This window comes from Dipodomys ordii, unplaced genomic scaffold, assembly GCF_000151885.1.
Source record: "Dipodomys ordii isolate 6190 unplaced genomic scaffold, Dord_2.0 Scaffold12, whole genome shotgun sequence".
In the NCBI taxonomy this organism is placed as follows: Eukaryota; Metazoa; Chordata; class Mammalia; order Rodentia; family Heteromyidae; genus Dipodomys; species Dipodomys ordii.
Window position 1 is genome coordinate 24,066,460 of NW_012267228.1, and position 12,563 is coordinate 24,079,022.

General features: G+C 38.6%; 1 protein-coding gene across 5 annotated transcripts in view; it reads right to left on the bottom strand.

Annotated features, from left to right (window-relative positions):
• Nucleotides 1–200: 200 nt before the first annotated feature.
• Nucleotides 201–12,563, bottom strand: part of Slmap (sarcolemma associated protein) — a 75,757-nt gene continuing 63,394 nt past the window's right edge. For 3 of the 5 annotated variants that reach the window (XM_013010480.1, XM_013010479.1, XM_013010476.1), the window contains 3 exons: nucleotides 10,876–11,047; nucleotides 5,709–5,843; nucleotides 201–2,067 (listed from right to left, as the gene is read on the bottom strand). In XM_013010480.1, coding sequence (XP_012865934.1) covers nucleotides 1,975–2,067; nucleotides 5,709–5,843; nucleotides 10,876–11,047 — 400 coding nt within the window. In that variant the 3' untranslated portion in view covers nucleotides 201–1,974. Of the gene's footprint in view, nucleotides 2,068–3,201; nucleotides 3,292–5,708; nucleotides 5,844–10,875; nucleotides 11,048–12,563 lie in introns of all 5 variants that reach the window. The other 2 variants (XM_013010477.1, XM_013010475.1) reach the window with 1 other exon arrangement.

Sequence of the window (12,563 nt, forward strand, 5' to 3'; positions counted from 1 at the left end):
GCTTTTGACCAATTAACTGGAGATAAGAGTCTCATGGACATTCCTGCCCAGGCTGGCTTCTAACTGCAATCCTCAGATCTCAGAAATGAATTAGAAGAATGCCAATATATTATGTTGCATACAGCCACTTCAAGCAAAGACTATGAACAATCAAACAGTAGAGTCCGTAGTAAGAATTTCAATGATATCCAAAACATGAATAGGGAGAGTAAAGTTATTTTATTAAATCATGCACATCACGTGTGTTAGTGCAAATAGTTTAATCTGTACTCCAGAAATTCTATTGTACTTTATATCTTTACAAAATAGATTTCAAACAATTATTTACTTTAAAAAATGTAATTTTGAAGTTAAGCATTTCAGAACAATATTTGCAATAACCTATATACAAGAGGTACTGGGTACCACTGGCATATTAGCATTCTGTGGTGGAGTGGCTTCCTGCAACAGAAAATGATGAAATCAACTATATGACAGTATTTTCTATAAGTCATTTGTGACTAATTCCTCCACAAACCTAGTGATCCTCCCAACACAATCCCAAGTAGCTTAAAAACATAACTTTTAAAATATAAACAATGACTGTCAAACATCACAAGGCAAATTATATCCTAAACTCCCGTTTCAATATCTGCCTAGATCTATGTATTTCCACAGAACATCGAATCCAATTCACTGACTTTCCCTCCCAGTCTTTACTGACTGAAAACTTTAACTATGTGATACTTTAGGACATTCTATGACCTAAATAAACTTTACTGACATAACTATGGTGCTGCACAACGCCATAGCTAAGCTTTCACTTCTGTGTTTTCAAATTTATAACATCAAGCAGTGTTTAGGTGCTTCACTGTGCATGGAACACTACCAATCTTGGGAACAGTGCTTCTAATGAACAGAAAAGTCCCAATTAACAACAACAAAAAGAAAATAACCATTTGCATACCTGACCGGAAATCTGTGGGTAGGTAACAGCTCACCTTGATGTGAATTAATTCGGAAACATCATAACCAAATTAAGTCAATAAAAGCTTATCTAAAAAGATATCATTCTTTCTTCGATTAAACATGCTTGGAGGAAAAGATGACAGAAAAAAAATCATGCTTTCTAAAATGTTGTATATGAGAAAGTAACTTGGCTTTTAAGGAAAATATCTCTTTAAATACATGAGGTTTAATAAGTTACATTCCAATTGACTCAACAGTTTGGTTGACTGCACTGAAATTGTGTAATTACTGTTTTTGCTCCCGAAATACTTCAGTTTGCTCAAGAAAATACACACTCTCATGGAAAGTTTTTCTAAGTTGATGTCCTCTACATCTTCAAGTCACATTAAGGCTGAACAAATGTGCACATATTCCCCAAATTATCACTATAACAGAATATTATCCAAATGTATTTTTCCTTTAAAAAAAATTCACACAAATAGTTGTCTCTAAATCTTGTTCCCAATAGCTCAGTGGTTTTATAACAAGTAAAAATGGCGTAAATATGTAAAAAATATATCTATATATATGTGTATACATTTCAAACTGATAGGCACTGAGCACACAGGGCCTCTCTTCCCATGTATGTATTGGTTGTTTGGTTTGGGTTGTCATCGAATCAGAAAAATGAATTATCTGGCCATCAGAATTCAGAGTAAAATACCCATAAATTTAATGGTATAAATAATTTGGTGTACCAAGAAGCCTACTTTAGGCCACCATAATATTCAGAATCTCAACATACTAATTTAAAAATTACATGAAAAATTGCAAGCAAATTATTGCTTACAATAGAATAAAGTCACACTTTATATCCTTTCTATAGACAGATACATTTTATATAATTTAAAGCAATGACCCTATAGCTGTATTCTTGCACTTTGCTGACTTAAGAGGTAAAAAGGAAGAAAATGGTTCTGTCTGTCCCCAGCATGAGTGTGATGCCGCTTCTAGAGGGAGGACGGTGTACAGACTCAAGAAACACTCTCATGGAGAAGCTCTGGCCAGACCTGGCACATACAGCACGATGGCTGTCACCGCAACCAGGGCAGCCAACATGGGCATCCAGGGCCAGGGTTTCTGTGTGGAAAGAAACCAAGAGTCAATAGCACATTCTCCCCTCTTTCCATACCTATTAACCCTTTGGTTCCAGAGAGTCCTGAATGTTTAACAGAATATTGGAAAAATCTTGTCCTTGCATTGTAAGCATAAAGTGGGGGGGGGGGGAGGAAAGAAGAGAGCCGAAAAGGAGGGCTGTAATAGCAGGACCATTCCTGGGAAATTCAAAACATCCCAGGAAAAACCTGGGCAGTTTTCTGTGTCTTCTACCCTCAAGGTTTGCCTGCTCTATTTATTCTGACATCCACAGATTCCAATGCCTGCTGTATGTTTCTGCCTAAAGTGTTTATTTCTTGATGAACATCAGACTCATGTCTTGGGATAGTTCTATACAGAGGCTTGTGGTTAAGGTGATAGAAAATGGTCTTGACTGAGAGAAAATGGTCTGGGCTTTGATTCTCTAACTTGAAACCACGGGACAACAGGGCAGAGCTGGGATGGAAAATGTCATTAGCAGGTCCTCTGATGCTTCTGTTAAAGATCTTGCCTAATGCAATGAAGTCACGTGATCATTTCATATGCTCTGCTCATACATGTGCCAGTTAGAGGCTAGCATAGATGGCCTATTCTCTGTTAACTTTCAGAGGACTGTATCTTCTAATGTCTTTCATATTATATGCATAGCCAGAGAGGAAACAGGCAAATAGTTGAAACAAAAAAAAAATTCTATACTATAAGAAGGTAAGAGGGAAGAAAGGAGGGAGAAGAAAGCCGCTAAAAACTTCAAAGATGCAAACTCTTCATTTTCTCATTCAAATCTGAATAAACACATAACTGGGAAGGGGATACTAATATTGTTGAAATTTATTGTTTACTCCAGTTTGCTAGAGATAAAGACTTAGTTAAAGGAAGCATATTAATAACTGGTTACGTTGGAATTAATTTGTGGTTAGCATTACTACAAAGGAAACAAGACAAAATGTTACATGATTAGTTGATTGTTCATTGGTATGACACAAATACATGGCATACTAAATGAAGGGTTTGCTTCAGCTAACAAAACACCCGTGTGGTTTTGCCATGCACTATATTACAAATATGGCACAAACAGGTGACGGGGACACACACACAAGGACTCAACAGTAGTGCTTGTACCTTTCTCTACCACAATGGACCGAAACACCAAAACAGGAAAGCCAGGAATAGGCCGATGAATACGGCTGGGACGGGTTGTAATATGGAAGGCTAAAGAAGGGAAGGGATATTAAAATCATTTTATGCTATGAAAAAATTAGATAAGATGATTTAGACCCCAAGGGGGTGGGAGGAAGGAAAGGAAGACTGAGTAATAGAAGTGTATCAGTCACTCAGGTTTTGCACTGATTCAAACATTTTAAAGACATCTAACACAATCTAGAAGGACAAACTCTTAGGTTTGTAAACTATCAATTTAAAAGGTCATTATGTGTACCCTAATGAAACACAGCACACATTAAAACAGAGCAATGACAGCTCTTCCCCAAGTGATGCTCTGATTCAGAGTATTTTATTCTTTGTTCTATATCTGAAATTCATTATTGGATAATATACTTCTTTGGCAATAGCTAAGATTTATTTTATTCCTTCATCAAAGCCTTTTTCTTTCCCCACTTAAAACTCTTCTGCTTTTGAGGTAGTATTTCTTTCAAGCTAAAAAAGTGCCCTATGATAATGTGCATTTCTTTTTCTTTTTGTTGGTCATGGGGCTTGAACTCTGGGCTTGAGCGCTGTCCCTCAGCTCTTCAGCTCAAGGCGAGCGCTCTACCACTTGAGCTACAGCACCACTTCCGGTTTTCTGGTGGTTTATTGGAGATAAGAGTTTCTCGGACTTTTCTGCCCGGGCTGGCTTTGAACCGCGATCCTCAGATCTCAGCCTCCTGAGTAGCTAGGATTACAGGCGTGAGCCACCAGCGCCCAGCTGATAATGTGCACTTCTTTTTTTTTTTTTTTTGGGTCCGGTCGTGGGGCCTGAACTCTGGGCCTGGGCGCTGTCCCTCAGCTCTTCAGCTCAAGGCTAGCGCTCTACCACTTGAGCCACAGCGCCACTTCCGGCTTTTTTCTTTTTTTTGCTTATGTGGTGCTGAGGAATCGAACCCAGGGCCTCAGGCATGCAAGGCAAGTGCTCTACCACTGAGCCATCTTCCCAGCCCTAATGTGCACTTCTTAAATCAGGCAAGAATGGGAAATAATGCATGATAAACACTTGGTACATAAGGACAGGCAGATGAGTCTCAGGACTTGGTATTTGGAAGGAAGAAATTTATTTATTTAAGTCTGGGGAGATTGAACTCAAGGCCTTGTGCTCTCACTTGGTTGGATGGTATAGTGCTACCCTTTAGTGAAATGTTGGATCTCTACCACTTGAGCCATGCCTCCAGTTCTGATTGAGTTTTTAAGCATCACAACAAAGGGAAAATCATCCTAAGGTAAAATATAATTTTTTTATCACTAAATAAATATATTGGGAGGGGTCCATTCTGACTATGCTAGATGTCTTCATAGGTTAACTTAGAAGAAGGTGGACTGAAATTCTATAATCAGAGGTATATGGATTAAGACAAAAGAATAAAATAATCAACCACTGAGATCTAATTTTAGAATTTTGTTGTTTACTTTTAACAATGCAATAATCCATTTTTGTTTAGCATAAAGCCTTCTCATTCATCAATTTCTAAAAGGCTTCTACATAAGCAGCAATCCTTTACTGTCTAAAATCTATGACTCAAGCAAAGACAGCTGGACACAACTCATGAGCATTCAGAATACAACTACACAATCGGATGGCCATGCAATATCACTCTTTTGCACTTGTGTTTGTTGCAAGTTAAGCAGAGTGCCTTCTTCCACAGGAAGCATGTGGCTTACATCCACTGCAGTGTCCAAGCCGTAAGAGACTTTGTAATAAGTCAGAGCACAACCAAAAACACTGAACATCCACCAGTTAGGGCCCACAAAAGGCAGTGACCACCAAAACATACAACATGACATTTATTTAGTATAACATCTTTTTAAAGACTGTCCTACCAAAGAAAAACAAATACTTCCAAACTCAATTTATACTAAAAAATTCTTCTATCTTTTCAACCTGTGTGTCTGTCTCACAAACACATCTAGAAAGACCTACAGAAATCCACCAATTGTTTCCTAGTACTTAAAGGATTCAGACAATAAGCTTTCTAGGAATGTACATTATTAGTATTAAATGGCAACCTTCCTAAATCTAAATTTCCCTTTTCTGATACAACTGCATGCTAAGGATCCCTTTCCATTATATGAGCCCCTGGTGGTCCAATGCTTCATTTCCTAGCAATGAAGAAATAACCAGATGATGGTTTCAGTGACAGAACTTCAGATTCATCTGGAAAAAGTTCTTGACCAAGTTGTTTTATGGTAAACAAGATTCATCTTCCAGGTAATCCTTAGGCCCTTTTAGGAATACAAGTTAAAGGGGCAAATTCTTATGAACTCTGATAGTACATTATTCATCATAGACTTTCATAATGAAAAGCATATACTTCACCTGAATCCTAACCACTAGTTTCCAAAATCAGTAATAAAGTCCTCTGAAAAAAGTTCCTCACCTTCCTCTCAGTCAAAACTAAGCCAAGTTGGCAAAGACTTACATTATTTCCTTTCTCTCGGAGCAGCTTCAGGTTGTCTTTACATTGTTTGAGCTCATCTGTGATTGATTGCTTTTCCTGCTCAGTCATTTCAAACTTCAACTTCAGTTCTGAGAGTACAGTCTGTGTCTTTTCATACTAAAGGCAAAGAAAAAAGAGTGTGCAGACTTGACTTAAAATGGGTATGAAGTTATGGTTCTAGTTAGGCTTCTCTTTTTCTTTTCTTTTTTTCCTCCAGACCAGGACTCAAACTTGCTATCTGATGCTTGCTTTTGCTCACTGGCTGGCCCTCTTCCACGTAAGTCATGCCTCTAACCGTAGTTAGGCTTATATACAAGACCCTTATTTAGTTACCTTCAACACCAAAGTCAATTTTTTTTTAAAATTTTAAGAAGTATAAGAATCTTCTGGACCCATTAGTAAGAACTCTTTAGTGTTGACTTAATTGTATGTAAGAATTTTCTGCTCCAAGAGTTGAGAATAATCAACAGATGTTGTCATCTAATATAAAGGTCATTTTTTTCCACCAAGTGAGTTGTGGGTAAAAATTCCAAACTAGGCAAAAGAAAAGCAGGTGAAGAAAAATTTCATAGCCTAAATAAAATAAGCCTGAGTTTATATGTTGGTAAATAAGTAAAGTCAATTAAGCTGTGTTAGCTGATTTTGGTAGATGTCCCTTACAATTTTTCTTTCCCACTTAAAATCTATTTTAAATAATTTTAAAAATCCTGCTTTTGGCGCCAGATGCGGGTGACCTATACTCCTATTCAGGAGACTGAGATCTGAGAATCCCAGTTCAAAGATGGGCCATAGTCATCTCCAATTAGCTACCCCCCCAAAAAAAAAAGCCAGAAGGATGTTTTTATAAAGGTGCTGCTGAAAAATGCAAAACACCTTAGGGTGACTAGCAGCTCATTATGCTCAAATCAGCAACTATTAAGAAGGGTTGGGATGTTTAAAAGATTAGGAAGATGGGAATAAAGACAGAGAGTTCAAAGACAATACACAAGTCACCAGAAAGGGTGAATGAATATATGAAAGAAATTTCCTATTATATAACAGTGTTATTTGACAACCTTTTCAGAATAAGTCTAGTAGAACATTAGAGAATAAACTAAAGAGTAAAATTTGCGTGTGTTTTTTTTTTAAACAGCTGATATGGATTTATTTCAGAAGGCAAAAGGTTACAGGCAGGCTGCCAAGGCAAAGTCACTGTACTTAAGACTAGTTTTGGCACCTTAGAATATAGTCAATTCTCAATGATCTATGAACTGATTCTTAATGGTGAGTAGTAAAGAATAAGTAAGAAGTGCTTGATGGCAAATTTTTCCCTTACTTTTCTGTCATTTATACATTCAGACTACCCTTTATATCAAAGCACTTAATCATTTCTCCATTCCAAGAGCTGTGAAACAGAACCATGAGACAGCAGCTCAGTAGGGAAGACCCTGCTGCTTACCCCCTACACTGGGGGGGATGGGGAGGACTCTGGTTCCACTGCAAACAACTTGAGCCAGTCTTTCTTTGCAAGGCAGATTTGTATGCTCAATGTTTTATGAACTCCTGGTTTCATTTCTTTTTGCTACATACCCCAGATGGGCCTTGATCCTACTGCCTCAGGATTTCCAGGTATGAGGCCCAGACAAACTCTTAAATTACAGATATTCACACTACATTGAAATATAAAGATACTTTCTAAAATCAAATCTAAAGATGATATACCATCTTTTCTTTTAATATTGAGCACTAAAATATACTTTTCTCATACTTTTTGACTGTTAACTTCATACTAACGCTGTCACATGCATCAAATTTAATTAGCAGGACAAAGGTCACCTTCTGCAGGCTGAATTTCACACCTTGCTTAGGTACTTTTTTTTTTTTTGGTCAGCCCTGGGGCTTGAACTCAGAGCCTGCGCACTGTCTCTGAGCTTCTTTTTCCTCAAGGCCAGCATTCAACCACTTGAGCCATAGTACCACCTCTGGCCTTTTCTGTTTATGTGGTAGTGAGGAATCGAACCCAGGGCTTCATGCATGCTAGTCAAGCACTCTACAACTAAGTCACATTCCTAGCCCTTAGAGACTTTTTGTTGCATCTTGCTTTCTAACTCTGAGGTCAGAAATGAGTTTGTTCCTGATTAAGAGAGAAATGTCATGTAATATTACCAACACTTTGGTTCTTCTTCATAAAGATAATCTGGGCTTTTAATAGTTTAGTTTGTTACAGTGCTGAAGATACATAATCATGACACTGTGCATTTTAAGCGTAAGTCTATGAGAAAAGGAGAACAAAGGCAAAGTGAAGGGGGGTAAGTGTGCAATACTAAAAGGTAGTTTATATATTTGTAGTGGTTTACATACTTGTGAGAACCTCATTAAAGAATACTTTAGTTACAGACTAGCATCCAATATGTTAACATTAGGACAATCAGAATAATTTCACATTACAAAGGAATATGATGACTAGAAATCATTTCACAATGGAAAACAGTGAACAAGTAAGAAAGAAACATATTGACAAGCTCAGACATGTTTTTAAATGTGCTGCATTTAATGCAATCCAAGACTATCAACAATTTAGATGCTGTGACAACATGCCACTGCCATGTATGGAACATTAGAAGCATCCTGCAACTGATTGTTCAGTGACCAAAAGCAGGCAAATAACTAAATAATGCAACAAAATGTCTAATGCATCCACAGTAATATACAAGAGAATTACCTTCCAATCACAATATTCTTCCCAAATTTTGGAAGAAGTATGGCATGTGGGTTGGAAGAACACAAAGTGCTTACAGTATTAAATATTAGGGTATGCTCTTTGGCACAAAATTTGTGTTATAAATAAATGAGATTTCTCCTAAAACACATATATCTTCAGTAAGGAAAAGACAAACACATTACAGAATCAACATGTCTACATGTAAATAAAGTAAGTTACAGTTTTTTCTTTAGGAACAAACATAAAGACAGAAGAACAATACTCATTCCCAAATTTAAAACACTTTAAGGTAAGTGCAAAGAAAAGTTGCAGTGATTAAACAGATCTTCTAAAAACAAATTTGGAAAAATTCACTATTAAAGGTGAGAGTTTAACTTCCTTCCAATTTATTCTTTTTTTTTAAATCTTTCTTTTAAGTGAAGTCCATAGTTAGGATATATACCTGATGAGCAGATTAACTTATCAGCCTTTTGCATTCCCCACCTGGATATGAATCCAGGAATTATCTCAGCTCTTACAGCCCAATTGCCCACTTCAAGAAAAAGTATCTGAGCCAGGAACTAGTGGCTCACACCTGTTATCCTAGCTACTAGGAAGCTGAGATTTGAAGATCATGGTTCAAAGCCAGCCCTGGCATGTAAGTCTTTGAGACTCTTAAATCTAATAAACTACCAAAAAGCTTGAAGTGGGGGCTGGGAAGGTGGCTCAGTGGTAGAGTGCTTGCCCTCCATGCATGAGGCCCTGGGTTCGATTCCTCAGCACCACATAAGCAGAAAAAGAAAAAATCCGGAAGTGGCGCTGTGGCTCTAGTGGTAGAGCGCTAGCCTTGAGCTGAAGAGCTGAGGGACAGCACCCAGGCCCAGAGTTCAAGACCCACAACCGGACCCCCCCCCCAAAAAAAAAGCTGGAAGTGGAGCTGTGGCCCAAGTGGTAGAGCATTATTAGCCTTGAGCACACACACACACACACAAAAGAAAAAACAACCAACACTTCAGGGACAGTACCCAGGCCCTGAGTTCAAGCCCCAGGATACCAAAAGAAAAGAGAGAAAGAAAGGGAGAAAGAGAGAGGTATATGCTTTGCTCAAGTCATCTACTCCAGAGTCATCCCTCACCATCCTTAACATAATTTTTTTTTGCGGGGGTGGGGGTGGGGGGGGAGCGGGAGTGGTGATTACTGGGGATTGAAATCAGGGACTTGTGCTCCTGTTCATTTTTTTTTTTTTGTGCTGGTATTAGGGTTTGAACTCAGAGCCTGAGTGTTGTTCCTGAGCTTCTTAGGGCTAATGTTCTACCATTTGAGGCACAGCTCTACTTCCAGCTTTTTTGGTGGTTAATTCGAGCAAAGAGTCTTACAGATTCATACCTGGGTTGGCTTTGAATCACAATCCTCAGATCTCAGCTTCCTGAGTAGCTAGGATTATGGGCATGAGCCACTGGTGCCCAGCTTCTTGCTTGGTTGTTGTTGTTTTCTCAAGATATGTGCTCTATCACTTGAGTCACATCTCTAGTTTAGTTTTTTTTTTTAATTTGTGCCAGTCCTGGGGTTTGAACTCAAGGCCTAGGTTTTGTCCCTGAGCCTCTCTGTGCTCAAGGCTAGCACTGTACCACTTGAGCCACAGCACTACTTGTGGCCGTTTTCGAGTAGTTTATTAGAGATAAGAGTCTCATGGACTTTTCTGCCCAAGATGGCTTCAAACCGAGATCCGCAGATTTTAGCCTCCTAAATAGCTAGGATTATAGGTGTGAGCCCACCAACACCAGGCCAGTTTAGCATTTTGCTAGTTAACTGGAGATGAAGTCTTTTTCTGCCTATGCTGACTTCAAGCTATGATCCTCAAATTTCAGCATCTTGAGTAGCTAGGATGATAGGCAGGAGTCACTAGCCACTGGCTAATATTATTTTTTCTCAAGCTTCCTTAACATGACAAAGCTACCCAAGTTAAGATTTTCAGCAAAATGACATAAAAACTGTGTATATATATTTGGGGTATGTGTGTGGGGAAAGTAAGCAGCCATAGCATGTGTTTGGATGCTTGGCTATGACGTGAATTCGCACTTAGAATCTAGTCTAGTCTCACTAGAAGACATGGCTCTAGTAGTGTATCTTCATTTTCCTTTTCAAAAGTATTTTGATCTAAATATGGCACTGTCTTTGAGAACTAAATAATGAATCAAGTGATCTGATTCAAAAAGCTTCTCATATTAAGTGATAAGGAAACATTAAAATGCAATTTCATGTTTTTGTATTTTTGAAGCTGAAGCTTCCTAATGAATTCTCCATATATGGACCATCGTACACAGCTAAAAATCCCCACACAGTGATGTTCCACATGTCAACAGGTAATGTGACTTCTGCTTCCCTTCATTTCTAACTAGCATGGATATTTGATTTGCTTTTGGCTTTAAGTCCAACCACAATAGGGCTCATAATGTCTTTTCGCTTTACCTCTTTCTGTACATCCTTTGCTTGGTTTTCAGCCTTACAGAGAAGAGTCTTTAAGTCAGTTGAATCTCGAAGATGTTGTTCTTTCAAGGATCCCACTTGGTTCTCAAGCTCTTTCCTGGTCATCTGAAGGATGCTCAGATCACTTGTAAGCTCTAGACTCTGCTTTTGAGAACTGCGATGTAAACATTGACAAGTGGTTATTAACAGGCAGGAACTAGACATGGAAGTTTAGTTTCTTAAGCATTTCACCAGGTAAGATGTAGTGGATATCAGAGGAGGAAAAAATATGAAGAAGAAAAAAAAAAGAGAATAAGACATTTCAAATAAGTAGAAAGCACCAAAATACTATTTTTACTATTTATTATTTATTTATTATTATTACTATTTATTATACTACCCTACAAAGCTCAGACCAGTGGCTCATGCTTAGAATTCCAGCTACTCAGAAGGCTGAGATTTGAGAAATGCAGTTCAGAGCCAGTCTGGGCAGATAAGTCTGAGAGATTCTTATATCCAAATAACCAGAAAATAAATGGAAATAGAAATGTAGCTCAAGAGTAACAGTTTTGAGTGAAAAAGCTGAGCAGGAGCTTGAGGCCCTGAGTTCACACCCTAGTACTGGCAAAAATAACAAAAATACCCCTACAGTGTATAGCTATGTCCTATCAAATATTCATAAAGGCAAAAAAATTTAAAACAGAAATAATTGTATATTTGACATATTGTCTCACAAATACACAAAAATACACTTATTTCTACTATTTTCCTTTTTTTTTTTTTTTGCTATTCCTAGAGCTTGAACTGAGGGCCAAGGTGCTATCCCTGAACTTCTTAAGAGGCTCAAGGATAGCACTCTACCACTTGAGCCACAGCACCATTTCTGGCCTTTTCTTCTTTTCTAGTTTATTGGAGGTAAAAGACTCACAGACTTTTCTGCTGGGGCTGGCTTCAAATCACAATCTTTACATCTCAGCTCCTGAGTAACTAGGATTACAGGCGTGAGCTACCAGCACCAGCTTTCAACTATTCTCTCTCTCTCTTTCTCTTTTTTTTTTTTTTTTGTGTGTCCGTTCGTGGGGCCTGAACTCTGGCCTGGGCGCTGTCCCTCAGCTCTTCAGCTCAAGGCTAGCGCTCTACCACTTGAGCCATAGCGCCACTTCCGGCTTTTTTTTTCTTTTTGCTTATGTGGTGCTGAGGAATCAAACCCAGGGCCTCATGCATGCAAGGCAAGTGCTCTACCACTGAGCCACCTTCCCAGCCCTCTCTCTCTTTCTCGGTCATGGGGCTTGAACTCTGGGCCTGGGAGCTGTCCCTGAACTCTTCAGTTCAAGGAGAAAGCTCTACCCCTTGAGCCACAGCACCACTTCCAGTTTTCTGGTGGTTAACTGGAAATAAGAGTCTCATGGACTTTCCTTCCCAGGCTGGATTTGAACTATGATCCTTAGATCTCAGTCTCCCGAGTAGCTAGGATTACAGGTGTGAGCCACTGGCACCTGGCTCAACTATTTTCTTATCAGGTTAAATACTTGACAAATAGGATGGGGGTCAGGAACTAAAAGCACAGGAGCCACTGCTAACTCAAGTAAAGACAAATGGGAAGCACAAAGAACTAGGAGACAGGATCTAGACCTGGCCCTGCCACTGTTCACCTGTGGGATGTTGAACATGTTACTTACTCAGTGTACTTT